Here is a 14549-nt window from a genome sequence, read left to right as displayed (position 1 = left end):
ATCCCTTTTCTATATAGCATTTCTCTATATTTTACCCTACACATTCTTGGATTCTGTTACCATTTTTATCTTTACAACCTCCCAGGGGAGGGCATGCCAGGCATCCCAAACCCTTTCAGGGCAAACTTTTAACTTTCAGCACCTGATTCTCAAAGTGGACATATTCCAAACACTATAATGAAAATAAAATTATTATTTTCTAACTTTGTTGTCTGGTGACTTTGTTTCTCTGATCATGCTGGCCCAGTATCTGATTCTGCTGCTCTCTATCTGTTCCCTTGACTCCGTTTCCAGGGCTTCCTTTCCTCCTTTCTTCTTCATTTCTGGTCCTCCGCAGACTTGACTGTTCAGTGGATCCAGCTTCTGCCTATTTTCTCCATCCATGTGCAGTTTCTCTCCTCACTTCCTTTTCCCTCATCTAATCTCTTTCCTCTATCTTCCCTCCATGTCCAGCATTTCTTCTCTCTCTCTCCCTTCCCTCCCCTCCATCCATTTGCAGAATTTCTCTTGCCCTCCCCTCCATCCATTTCCAGAATTTCTCTTGCCCTCCCCCCTGCCCCTCTCTATCCATCCATACCCAGCAATTCTCTCCCCTGCCCCCCTCTACCCATCCATGCCCAGCGATTCTCCTCTCTCCCCTGCCCTCCCGCTTCCATCCATGTCCAGCGATTCTCCGTTGCCCCCACCCTCCCCCTCCCATCCATCTTTTTGTACTACCTCAGTCGAAGCGCCGCGTTATTTACAGCCCTGCTGCCCATCTCCAGCCTTCCCCTGCTCCCTGCTTGCTTCATGATGATGTTCGTTCCCTCAGTCCCGCCTTCGCGGAAAAAGGTAATGATGTCAGAAGGTGGTACTAAGGGCACAAACTCATCAGAAGCAAGCAGGGAAGGCTGGAGACGGGTAGCAGGGCTTTAAATAACGCAGCGCTTCACGGAGGTAATACAAACTGACGGATGGGAGCAGGAGGGGAGGGTGGAGGCGAAGGACATCGTTGGACATGTTTGGGAGCGGGAGGGGAGGTAAGCATGGCCTGTGATGGCGCCCCCTCCTGCCATGCTTACCTCCTGTAATGGAGCCGGCTCGCCCCCAAGAACAACCAGCTCGCAAGAGCTGTCAAAATTTAACAAGCGGCTCTTGCGAGCCGGCTCCAGCACACCACTGGGTGTAGCATGGTGGTTAGTGCAGCTGGCTTTGATCCTGGGGAACTGAGTTCAAATCCCACTGCAACTCCTTGTGACTCTGGGCAAGTCACTTAACACTCCACTGCCCCAGGTACAAAGTAAGTATCTGTATATAATATATAAACCGTTTTGATTATAACCACAGAAAGGCAGTATATCAAGTCCCATCCCTTTCCCTAATGTATACTTTCCCTCTCAGTGAAAAGTCATAGTTTTGATTGAACTGTATGGGAAGTTGACAGCATTTCTGCTCTGGGAAGATAATTTATAATACTGTTCCTACATTTCCTTGTTTTTACTGTATTCTTTACCATGTAAGATGCTTTCTTTTACTATGTAAGCTGCACTGGACTTGCTGTATGTGGGAAAGAGCGGGGTACAAATGTAATAAATAAATAAAAATAAATACTTAAAGAAACTCCTGGATCAATTCTCTGAACCAAACGTGAAATTAAAAAAAAGGAGAACTGATGGTAGTTGCTTGTTTATCAATGCAATTATCCTCCACAATATAAAAAAAAATGTAGTAAAAGTGAGGCAAGAAGACAGCTTCAACATAACTGGACAATTTAATGCTTTCATTGTGAAATTATATGCCCATGGTGCCTACAATGCCAAATGGCATTCCCATGGAAGTCTTTGGTCCATGAGGACACAGATTTTTTTTGCTGACATTATGCCACAAGATAGATTCCAGGAAATTCTACTATATGTGCGTCTTAAGTCGATCAGATCAGTTTGGTTGAAGACAGCTAAATCTGTATTCGTCTCAGAAATCTGGACCTGCATCACTGAGAAATGCACTGCTTCCAACAAGTCGGAAGAAAACATGATGGTCAATAAGCAGCTTGTTCTTACTAAATCAAGGTATCCATTTATCCAGTACATGGAGAGCAAGCTTGATAAATCTGGAATCAGATTTTGACTTGCAGCAGAAGCCAAAAGCACCTTTTCAGCCGCTTCCCAATAACGTAAAGACAATAACCAACATTCTGACCGGGGTCTCTCAGAAACTGTTAAGCTCAAGCTGCTAGATCTTTTCTTGAACAAGGGAAGAAATACTGTTACCAACAATTTTTTTTTTACTTGAGTGAAACTAGACAAGCACTTGAAGACCAAGATGCATATTTTGAAAGCACTTAGCATTCCAAAGTTCCATAGGTTTCTATGGAACTTTGGAAGGCTAAGTGCTTTGAAAATATGCCTCCAAGTGTACTAGCATTATGAGAACAATAAATCTGTCACAAGTAAATTTCTACAACACCATGGTGATGAAGCATAGAGATTGCATAGGTGTCAATAATTTGGATCAAATGGCTCGAAAGTATTCCATGAAATTGGGAAGTCACAGATTTTTCACAATGTCCTTGGATCCAGCTGCAATTAACACAACACTGTTGTACAATACTGTTACTGGCAAGAAGGTAAAATTATGTATCATACCTGATAATTTTATTTCCATTAATCATAGCCGATCAATCCATAGACTAGTGGGTTGTGTCCATCTACCAGCAGGTGGAGATAGAGAGCAATCCTTTTGCCTCCCTATATGTGGTCATGTGCTGCCGGAAACTCCTCAGTATGTTGATATTAAAGCTCCATCCGCAGGATTCAGCACTTAGAGAATTACACCCACAAAGGGCCACTCTGCCCAGCTCACCACCGCCGAAACGGGGGAGGGGAATCAACCCAGCTCATCCCCACACAAGTGGGGAGGGGAATCCGTCCAGCTCATCTCCGCGGAGCGGGGGAGGGACACCACACCCGCCGATGCGGGGGGGATCTGGCTTATCCTGCAACCGCAACCATGGGAGGAGCTGACTGACCCTAACACCGCTGAAGCGGGAGGGGTACAAAGCTGCCCTACAGCCGCACGAAGCGGGAGGGAGCGCCGGCAGAATTTAGGTCTCAATCCAGCCCCGTAAAACGGAGGGGAGAGGAATGCAGCAGCTCACTGTAACACAAAATCGTCTCAACTCCTGAAGAATCCAATTGAAAAAACTTGAACACGAAGTCCTCCTGAACAGGAACTGAAGACTAAACTTGAACCTGAAATGCAACCAGAATATAAACAGTACAGATATCTGGGAGGGGCTATGGATTGATCGGCTATGATTAATGGAAAGAAAATTATCAGGTATGATACATAATTTTACCTTCCATATCATCATGCCGATCAATCCATAGACTGGTGGGACGTACCGAAGCAGTACTCACCCAGGGCGGGACATAGAAATCCCTGACCACAACACTGAAGCTCCAAACCGGGCCTCCACCCGAGCAGCCACAGTCAAGCGGTAATGTCTGGAGAAGGTATGAGCCGATGCCCAAGTTGCCGCCCTACAAATCTCTTCCAAGGAGACGGACCCGGCCTCTGCCATCGAGGCCGCCTGTGCTCTAGTGGAGTGAGCCTTCAGCTGGATAGGCGGCACCTTCCCCGCGGCCACATAAGCCGCTGCAATGGTTTCCTTGACCTATCGTGCCACTATAGGCTTGGCAGCCTGCAGACTCTTACGAGGACCTGCGAACTTCCAAGTATCTGATGATGACTCGTCTCACATCTAGATATTTGAGAGCAGAGTACTCCTCTGGGTAGTCCTCCATACGAAAGGAGGGTAGACAGAGCTGCTGATTCACATGGAAGCGAGAAACAATCTCGGGCAGGAAGGAAGGCACTGTGCGAATAGACACTCCTGCCTCAGTGAACTGCAGAAAGGGCTCTCAAAATGATAGCGCCTGGAGCTTGGAAACTCTTCTGGCTGAAGTGATAGCCACCAAAAAGACTGCTTCCAACGTCAGGTCTTTCAGAGATGCCCTCAACAAGGGTTCAAAAGGCGGCTTCTGCAAGGCTCTTAGCACCAGATTGAGATTCCACGCAGGTACCACTGAGTGCAGAGGAGGGCGCAGGTGATTAACTCCCTTGAGAAAGCGCACCACATCTGGCTGTGAGGCCAGGGAAACACCCTTCAGGTGACCCCTGAAGCAAGAGCCGCTACCTGGACCTTAAGGGAAATGAGCGACAGGCCTTTCCAGACCTTCTTGCAGGAAAGCCAATACTGAAGAAATTGGAGCAGTGAAGGGAGAAAGTGAGCTTGCCTCACACCACGATGCAAAGGTGCGCCAAACCCTGGCGTAAGCAGTAGAAGTAGAGCGCTTCCTCGCTCTCAGCATAGTGGCAATGACCTTGTCTGAGAAGCCCTTCTTCCTCAGATGCTGCCACTCAATAGCCAGGCCGAAAGACCAAAGGGGGAGGGATCCTCCATTACCACGGGACCCTGATGCAACAGTGTCGTGTTCTCGAGGACCTTGGCATTCTGTCAGGCTTCTTCCCCGGGAACCCTGGGTACGTGAGCCCTTGGACCACGGCCGAGGAGCGGCAGTGGCAGGCAAGATCACCTTCGGAGCAGAGAAGAGACAAGGCTGGACTGGAGTCCTGCACTGGAACACTCGGGACTGGAACGCACCGGACCGGAACACACTGGAGTAGGCTTCACCTACGCTTAGCTGCCTTTCCCCAAGGGTTGAGCCCTCAGGTTCGAGCAGCCGGTAGGGCTTACAGGAAACCAGAACTGGAACCAGCAACAGGAACAACCGGAGTCAGGATCCAGCAGTGCTCCCAGGTACCTAGGCTAACGTGAGACAGACAGGCAGGGAATGTCCGGGTTCTGGCAATAGTCCGAGACAGGTGGCTGGCAGAGAAGATCTGAGTAGAGGCAATAGGCAGAGACAGGTGGCTGGCAAAGAATAACTGAGTATAGGCAATAGGCAGAGACAGGCGTGGTCAGGTTCAAAGCAGGAGTCTCTGGGCAGGCGGCTAGCAGAGCAGTAGATAGGTACAGGCAAGGGTCAGAACCAATAGCAAGACTAGGGCTGGAGCTCCAGTAACAAGGAGAACTGGCAAAGGACAAGACTAGGGCTGAAGCTCCAGAAACCAAGGAAACCCCACTGGGGAAAACTAGAGGCTAAACTCAGGAGACCTAGAAGCTGTACACAAGCTAACAAGCAGAGCAGTGCCCAAGCTAACTAGGCAAACACTAGGAACTCACACAGAGCAAACAGAAGAACTAGTAAAGCTGTACACAGGCTACCAAGCAAGGCTGTGCCCAAGCTAACTAGTCAAACACTAGGCAATCACACAGAACTGGACAATGTAGCAGTGCACAGAGCACTCTAGCATACCAGGGACCTTATACGATGCAAAGGCAAAGGCTGCAGTCTCTAAGTGATTAATAAAGCCCTTCAACACCAGAGACACAGCTGCAGCAATCTCTAAGTAACTACGGAGGCTGTTCAGGCACAAACCACAGAGCAGGCAGAAAGCACAGTGAAACACAGAGAGACTTCCCACACCCAGGTGTAGTGTAGTGAAGCAATTAGAGTCATGCTGGAAGCAGCCAGCACACAGAGAGAGAGAGAGAGCTAACCCAGGCAGCACCCACAGGTGCAGTATAGTGAGGCAATTAGTGTCATGCTGCTGGATGCAGCCAGCACAGAGAGCCAGAGCTAGCTCAGAAAGGACAGACAGAAGAAACAGGAGCCAACTAGGAAGCTGACCCCCAGGAACAAGGAAAGTCTGAGGGTGGTCACGGCCACAGACGTGACAAACAGGCCCCGCTCCGCTGGCAGTTGCAGAGGGCCGTCCACTGAGAGCCTGATCAAGTCCGCATACCAGGGACGTCTGGGCCAATCCGGACTCACCAGGATTATCTGGCCCGGATGCTTTGCCACCCGGCCTAGCACCCTGCCCAACATGGGTCAAGGCGGGAACACATAGAGAAGCTCCTGTGTCGGCCACTGTTGGAGAAGAGCATCTACTCCCAGAGATCGAGGGTCCCATCCTCTGCTGAAAAAGCGCGGCACTTGGCAACTGGCTGATGACGCCATCAGATCTAGGCTCGGCTGGCCCCAGCGCTTCGTGATGTCCAAGAAGGCCTGAGCAGTATTCATGACTCCCGCAATGTGGGCCGCCGACAGTTGTTCCAGGTTTGCTTCCGCCCACAGGCATAGCTTCATGGCCTCCTTGGCTAGAGGGGCGCTCATGGTACCTCCCTGGAGATTGACATAGGCCACAGCCGTGGCATTGTCCGACCGGACCCGTACTGGCTTCAGCGCCAGGACCGGGAGAAACTCCAAAGGCGCCAACCGAATGGCTCTGAGTTCCAGGAGGTTGATAGACCACTTGCCTCTGCAGGGGACCAGAGCCCCTGCGCTGTCCTTCCCAAGTAGTGGGCTCCCCAGCCCGTCAAAGAGGGGTCTGCCGTGACGACAACCCACTCCGGGGTCATAAGAGGCATTCCTGCGGACAGCTTGTCTGGCCTCAGCCACCAGCTCAGCGCCTTGCGCACCGCCGGATCCAAGGGAAGGCGCACAGCGTAATCCTCCGAAGCTGGAGTCCATCGCTGCAGCAGAGAGAGCTATATAGGTCTCATATGGGCCCTGGCCCAGGGCACTACTTCCATCGTGGCCGTCACAGAGCCCAACAGCTGCACATAGTCCCAAGCCTGAAGAGGAGAGGCTGCTAGGAACTTGTCCACCTGAGCCTGAAGCTTGACAATCCGATTGTCTGGCAGGAACACTCTGCCCACTTGGGAGTCGAATCGAACTCCCAGATACTCCAGGGACTGAGTCGGGTGCAGCTGGCTATTCTCCCAGTTGATGATCCACCCCAGGGAGCTCAAAAGAGCAATCACCCAGTCTGAATCTGCCGCACTCTGCATAAGAGGGGGCTCAGATCAACCAGTCGTCCAGATAAGGATGGACTTGTACTCCTTTCTTGCGTAGGAAGGCCACGATGACCACCATTACTTTGGAGAAGGTCCGCGGAGCAGTAGCCAACCCGAACGGGAGGGCTCTGAACTGGAAGTGTCGGCTCAGAACTGCAAAACGCAAAAAGCGTTGATGAGGAGGCCAGATGGGAATATGCAAGTAAGCTTCCTTGATGTCCAAGGATGCCAGGAACTCCCCTGCCTGCACTGCCGCTATAACAGAGCGGAGAGTCTCCATCCAGAAGTGCCGAACTTACAAGGCCCGATTGACCCCTTTGAGGTCGAGGACAGGCCGGACAGAACCTCCTTTCTTTGGTACCACAAAGTAAATGGAGTAACGTCCCTTGCCAAGCTGATCTTCTGCCACCGGAACGACCGCACCCAGGCGGATCAGATTGTCCAAAGTCTGCTGCACTGCCACAGCTTTGACCAAACACTTGCAGGGAGAGTGCACAAACCCATCTCTTAAGGGTCGGCAGAACTCTAGCTTGTAGCCGTCTCTGATGACTTCCAGCACCCAAGCGTCTGAAGTTACCCTGGTCCACTCGCCCAGAAACGAGGATAGGCGTCCTCCAATCTGCTCTGGGCCATGGACCAGCGCCCCATCATTGGGTACGAGACCCTGGGGGAGGACCGGAGGAGGCACCTCCGGGATGGCGGTCTCTGCGAAAGGAATGCTGCTTGGGGGAGAAGTCCTTATGAAGGAAAAGGGGCAGAGGAGCCCAACTTGCCCGGGCGATACCGACGGGCTTCCTGAAACCGTCCTTTGGAGGAACCGGGGCAGGCACCACTGGCCCGAGCCCTGACCTCTGGTAATCTCTTGCCCTTAGACGTGCCGAGATCGGTCACAATCTTGTCCAGCTTGACCCCAAAGAGCAACTTGCCTTTAAAAGGCAACTTAGCCAGGCGAGACTTAGAGGCGTGGTCAGCAGACCAATGCTTTAGCCAAAGCCACTGCCGTGCAGAGACTGTCTGAGCCACACCTTTAGTCGAGGCTCTCAAGACATCATACAGCAAGTCTGCCAAGTAGGCCAAGCCCGATTCCAGGGCTGGCCAATCAGCCCTCAAGGAAGGATCCGAGGGGGGAGCCCGCTGCACCAGCGTCAGGCACGCCCTGGCCACATAGAAGCCGCAAATTGAGGCCTGCAAACTTAAAGCAGCCGCCTCGAAGGACGACTTTAAAGCTGCCTCCAATCTCCTGTCTTGGGCGTCCTTTAGGGCCGTGCCACCTTCCACCGGAAACACCGTTTTCTTAGTCACCGCAGTGATTAAAGAATCCACGGTAGGCCAAAGAAAGGCCTCCCGTTCCCCTTCAGGCAGAGGATAGAGGCGGGACATAGCCCTAGCCACTTTAAGGCTCGCTTCTGGGAAATCCCAATGAGCCGAAATCAAGGTGTGCATGGCTTCATGCACGTGGAAGGTTCTAGGTGGGCGCTTCGTCCCCAGCATAATGGCCGAGCCAACAGAGGCTGAGGGAGAGACGTCCTCCGGAAAGGAAATCTTCAAATGCTCATGGCCTGCACTAACAGGTTGGGCAAATCCTCTGAGCGAAAGATCCGTGCTGCAGAGGGGTCATCCGCTCCATCCGAGCGGGAATCCGTCTCCTCCAAGGAATCCCCAAAGGACCGTTGGGGGAACTCAGGTACGCTGCCCTTATCTACATCAGAGGAGATAGAGTCCTCTAGGGCCTGGAAGTCCACCCGAGGGCGTTTGCTTCCGGAGGCCTCAACCCCTTGATCAGAGGGGGGAGCCGGGGCAGCGTTTAGCATAAGAAAAGCCTGATGCAGCAGCAAAATGAACTCAGGGGAGAACCCCCTAGACTGTGCACTTCTGCTGCCTGGGCCAAGGCCCTAGACGCACCCTCAACCGGCGCTCACAAGAGCGGGGGAGAAACATGCTGCGCATCCAAAATGGCGTCTGGCGCGAAACTCCGAGGAGCAGCACGGAAAGAACGGCGCTTAACTTTTGCCGCTTTCTTGCCATCGCCCGAATTAAGGGCGACCATAGCATTAACGTCTCCCACCTCGAGGGCGGCCCAAGAAGAAGCCGTCCGAGCAGAGTGGCCGGCCAAATGGGGGGGGGGGGGGGGGGGGGGGGGGGGGGGGAGCAGCGGGGGATGGGCGCTTATGGCGGGAAAAAAACCGCCGCACCGGAGGAAGAACCGGGACACTGACCGGACTCCAAACTGACGCCCAAACAAAGGCGAGTCAGGCTTTGAAACCCCCGCATCCCCACTAGACGCACACACGCGGTCCGGGGAGCGAATCTTCGCGCCCTTGCCCTCCGATGCCATAAGCCACGTGGAGACCGAACGGGGAACCCCCTGCCCGCTATAAAAGGTAAAATTACCTGCTTCTCGCTCCGAGCTGTAACGAACTGGTGTCCCAGTGAGCAGCTGCAATAAATGCTGATATAAACGTTGAAATAAACGCCCTTAAAGGACGTTCAAATTTTTTTTTTTTGTTTTAACGGAGCCAGCGGGAGGGGGGAGAAAAGGAGGGACGTGGCACCACCTGGTTTGCACTTGCTCAAGAAGAGCCCTCAACCCCAGGTACTCAACAAAACCTAAGAATTAGGCTTGGAGACCTAGCCAGAGCTGCTGCTGTGTGTGACGACCACCTGCTGAGATAGAGAACATACTGAGGAGTTTCCGGCAGCACATGACCACATATAGGGAGGTAAAAGGATTGCTCTCTATCTCCACCTGCTGGTAGATGGACACAACCCACCAGTCTATGGATTGATCGGCATGATGATATGGAAGATAAGTTATTATGACTTTATCCTTCAGTTAGCTTTGGCAGCATCACATCTCCTCAACAAGGCATAGGCTGGAGGCACCTGCTGACCAAGAAGAATCTGGGGGGAGCTGCAAACAACCCAAATCAATAATGTGATGTGCAACAGAAACAAATCCATGCAAGTCTGTGGAGCTTGACAGAAGCCTGTGTCTGAGAAGTGTACAAGAAAAGTTGAGAAGAACTGTGTCTGTGTGGCATGCATTCCAGAAAAATTGATACTTACAGAATGACACATTTTAAAAACACCTTTGATTTTTTACTTCCACTTCATTTATTTGTATTTTATTTTCCCCAATTTCCATAATCGTTTAAAACTGAATTTATCCATGGGTTATAATGAATAAACATTGACGTTTTGCTTATAATTCTGTTCAATAGCTGTAAGTTTCCTTCCTATTTTTACTTAAGAAGCAATTTTAAATTAGATTCAATATGGCCTCATTGGTCATTCTAAGTAGGGAAAACTACTGGGAGTTCTAGCACTAAGGTATAGGATCAGAATGGAAAAAAGGCTAATGGGTATTTACTGTTTACTGAAAACCATCAAAATAAAACAAACATCCTCTTTATAAGTAGGTAATATATGTAAATTTTACCTGAAGTTCCTCAAACTTCGCTTACTGGTTGGCAGTCGTGCAAGAGAAGTGAAAATCTCTTCTAGAATCAGTTGCCTATGCTTTTCATACCTTGAAAATACCTATTTAACAGAGAAAAGGGCAGAGACATATTATATTGTTCAGCAAGCAGGTTTTGCATCTCTAGTTGTATGCTATAAATTGTGGTATCCTCCATATTTCAGAAAGTAAAATATTTGAGCTCATCTTAACACCACATCTTTACTGATTCAAGACTGTGTATTCCTTCCTATGGAGATCCAGACTAAATGAGACCATCTACTTTTCTGGGGAAAACAGCAAAAATCCATTTGTTCACTGCTGTTTTTATGTGATGTGTGTATTTATTTTCGGTTCGTATATGTTTTTCTGCACATCACAGTGTTCCATATCAATGTAGTTATCAACTCGTTGTTTGGAATAGTAGAATATAAGTATCCAGAAATAAAGGATGTATCCTGAGATACACTTCGATACATCAGCATACCATTTCCTTTTTGAGCACGAGTTGAAAACTTCATGAACAAATAACTGGTTCTAGAGTATTATATATTCTGTACTACATTCTCAGGGGGTTTACTGTTAGTCTTAATTAAGTTGACTTTCCAGAAGAAAACACTAGTCTGGTGATATGAGATAATACAAACTTGCTTACCTATAACATGTGTTCTCTCAAGTCAGTGAATCATTTGTCACACACATGGGCAACACTGCTATCTGGCACTAAACTGCCATTTGCTAGAGCTTTCTAGTAAGACTTCCCAGTTAATATCCATCTTCCAACCAAGAGAAGAAAATCAACAACCAAAAATCTAAGCAAGGCAACAAGTTCTATTTGGCAAATTTGAGCTTCCTTTATTTTTCCTCATGGAAAGACAACCTTAAATCATAATGGATCATAGAGAGCTAGATTTAAGATCTTTCAAACAACACCTCCTCTCCCTCTAAACAAACAAACAAAAAACTTTTTAAACATACCATCATATCAGGATTGCCTAGACTGCAATACAAACATATGAAATTAACTCCACTGCACAGTTTTGTAAATCACTTCTACAGAGGTTGCGTTGAGATAGGTCACAGATGAAGCCATGACCCTAACAATGTGGGATACAATATCCATCACACATGCCCAAATATGATTGATGTAACATTAAAAGTCAAGCCTACTTGGGTATGTAAAAAAGATATACACTCTGGATAAGGTTTGTTTTTGTGACACTGCAATTATAGGCTTGTTAAGGTAAAAACAAACAAAAAGATTGGGTAAAAACAAACAAAAAGATTGGCAGACATTCTAGGATCTTTAGTTTGCTCCAGATAGGAGGTGCCAGATTCCTTGTAATTCAATGCATACAAGGTTTGTTCCCCTTTATTGGAGGCTGAGTTAGGAACAAAGCTGAAAGGACAACAGGCTTAAGGTTGAAGTCCATCACAATCTTAGGGAAGACAAAGGGAAGATGATTTGGATTTAGCTCACAACTTTAGTAATGGAAAAGCAAATTGGGGATGATGTATGTAGGGTACTTGAAACTTTAGAGATGATCTGACAACTCTGCTCTTTTCTTGATAAGAAAAACAATTACACTGTAGCTCATCAGGGTGAGTTAATTTTTTTTACACATTTTTTTCATGTGTACACCCCCCCCCCACACACACACACATTATCCCAAACATACTCGAGTTCAATGTGGCTAACAGTAAATAAACACAGACAAGGTTTACAAAGCCATAAACAAAATACCATATATAGACCACTGATGGCTAGTTACAATCTAAGATACTCCATCAATGGATACAAACTTCACAAAGAGGAGAGTTTTCAGTCTTTTATAGAGAGGTGTGGTAGCCGTGTTAGTCCATTTTTAAAGGTTATCAATAGAAATCAAACAAAATAAAACATGGAAAAGAAAATAAGATGATACCTTTTTTATTGGATATAACTTAATACATTTCTTGATTAGCTTTCGAAGGTTGCCCTTCTTCGTCAGATTTGCTTATTTCCGATCTGACGAAGAAGGGCAACCTTCGAAAGATAATCAAGAAATGTATTAAGTTATGTCCAATAAAAAAGGTATCATCTTATTTTCTTTTCCATGTTTTATTTTGTTTGATTTCTATTGATAATCAGTCTTTTATGAAATATCAAGTAATCAGGATCACCCTTGATTGAAATTGGCAGTGAATTCCACTACTTAGCACCCTGGTATCAAAGGTCTGCAAAGTGAACTGACTTACAACACACTCTCTTTCAATCTGGAAGATGAAGTGTAAGGTACTCCCTAGAACCAGAGGTTATATTGCGTAGGAGAATAGTTATTAAGGGCTGCATATAATCCAATGTCATGCCATATAATATTTGAAAGACAAAAACACATAATTTAAAAATAATTATGGCTTTAATGGGCAACCAGTGCAGCTTGCATTTTAATGGAGTGGCTCTATCAGAACACGATACCTTAAGAACAAGCCAGCTGCAGTATTTGTCAAACACTTTCTGAAAATCTAGATACACTACTTACATCAACTGGCTCACCTTTATCAACATGTTTAGTCACGCCTTTAAAGAAATTAAGCAAATTGGCAACACTCACCAATAATGCAGAAGCACAAAGAGATTTAGGGTTACGGCCCCAAAGACAAAAAAAAAAATTGTGAATGCACATCAGTGTGGACAAAAGGAGAAATTAGGTCTTACTTGCTAATTTGTTTTTCTTTAGTCCCTCTAAACCAGAACAGATGGGTCATGCACCCCTACAAGCAGACAGAGACCAAGAACACAAAGAATCTCAAGCAAGCCCAAAAGCAATCTGTGCAGCCCCCTGAAGGTCAGTCCACAAATAGCAAAGCAGACAATCCCAAAGAGGAGAGGGAAAAGAATCACATTGCAAGCAAACACCCTTCTGACACAAACATGCCTATGAAGTGAATGATCCAGGGCTCCTGCACTGCTTCAGTACAGAGCTGATACAAAAAGATAACCAGCAGAGCACCACTAACAGCCCATTCTCTGAGTCCCTTAGACTCTCTCGTTTCCTTTTTTTTTCTTTAAACTCAAACAGTTGGACAAGATGGTGACGACGTGCCATTCTGTTACACATAGCTGCAAATGTAGAAGTAAAGACAAAATAGTACATCATACTTCAGAAACACCCATCGCAGCGCTACAGCAAAAGGACAAACAGAAGGAATACAGACAAGCAAGGCCACAAAGGGAGCGCTCTGTGGCGGTCTAGAGGGACTAAAAGAAATCAAATTTAAGGTAAGACCTAATTTCTCCTTCCATAGCATCCCTCTAAACTGGCACAGATGGGAAGTGTCACAGCAGTAACCATCAAGGATAGGACCCCAGAAGCCCTGCCTTCAAGCCCGTGCTCTAAAAACAGCATCTTGATGAACCTACACGTCCAAACTGTAATGTTTAGAGAAGGAATGAAGCCACAACCAAATAAAATACTTTGTAGATATCAAGGGGCGAAACCAGTGTGCCCACGACGCAGCCTGGGCCCTAGCAGAATGCTCCTTCAGAAAACGTGGAATTGGCTTACTCCAAAGCAAATAAGAGGACACTACCACCTCCTTAATCCATCTGGCAATAGTAACCTTGGATGACGCCACTGTTTAATCGAAGGGCGGTCGGTGAGTAGCCAAACACTTAATATAGTTTTTTTCCCCATCATTACCGCCCGCCTTAAAAAGGCTAACATCCCCACCCTACAGGGTCCCCCTATATGATAAACATCAATCAGCAATACAGGGAAGGGTCACCACTTAATCCTCCAGATCCCAGACACGTAGGCGCACAAGGATGTCCAGAATGCCAGGACCAGAGGTCAGAGCAAGAACATATGGCCTAGATGGGCCCCGGATCCCGCACACCTCGGACAGTCATCACGGAGTCGCAGGGTAGCCCTGAAAGCCCTGTGTGGTGAGACATATAGACGCAGAACAAATTTATATTGGAGCTCCCTGATGCTAGCACTGTAAACAATTTTGCAGTGTTTTATCCTGGATCTGGCACCCCAATTCCCCAGACCAACTCTGCGCCAGGTCCCCATAGCACACCTCAGGCAGCGCCTCTCTTAGTTGATTATGAAAGTATTTTAAGGGAACCGATAGCTGAGCTTCCAGGTCATAAATCTCTACTAATTGTTCCCATGTTTTCAGTGACAAGGAGGCCCGTGGCAG

At 47.8% G+C, this 14549-nt stretch overlaps 1 protein-coding gene across 1 annotated transcript in view; it reads right to left on the bottom strand.

The window, feature by feature from the left end:
* The window catches only part of NIPBL (NIPBL cohesin loading factor), a 1064356-nt gene that overhangs the window by 492033 nt on the left and 557774 nt on the right, over nt 1-14549 (bottom strand). Inside the window, 1 exon segment of the mRNA XM_030191924.1 lies at nt 10344-10444. Within this exon segment, the coding sequence (XP_030047784.1) occupies nt 10344-10444 (101 nt within the window).

Source organism: Microcaecilia unicolor, chromosome 2 (genome assembly GCF_901765095.1).
Source record: "Microcaecilia unicolor chromosome 2, aMicUni1.1, whole genome shotgun sequence".
Classification (NCBI taxonomy): Eukaryota; Metazoa; Chordata; class Amphibia; order Gymnophiona; family Siphonopidae; genus Microcaecilia; species Microcaecilia unicolor.
This window is presented reverse-complemented; position numbering and strand designations above follow the sequence as displayed.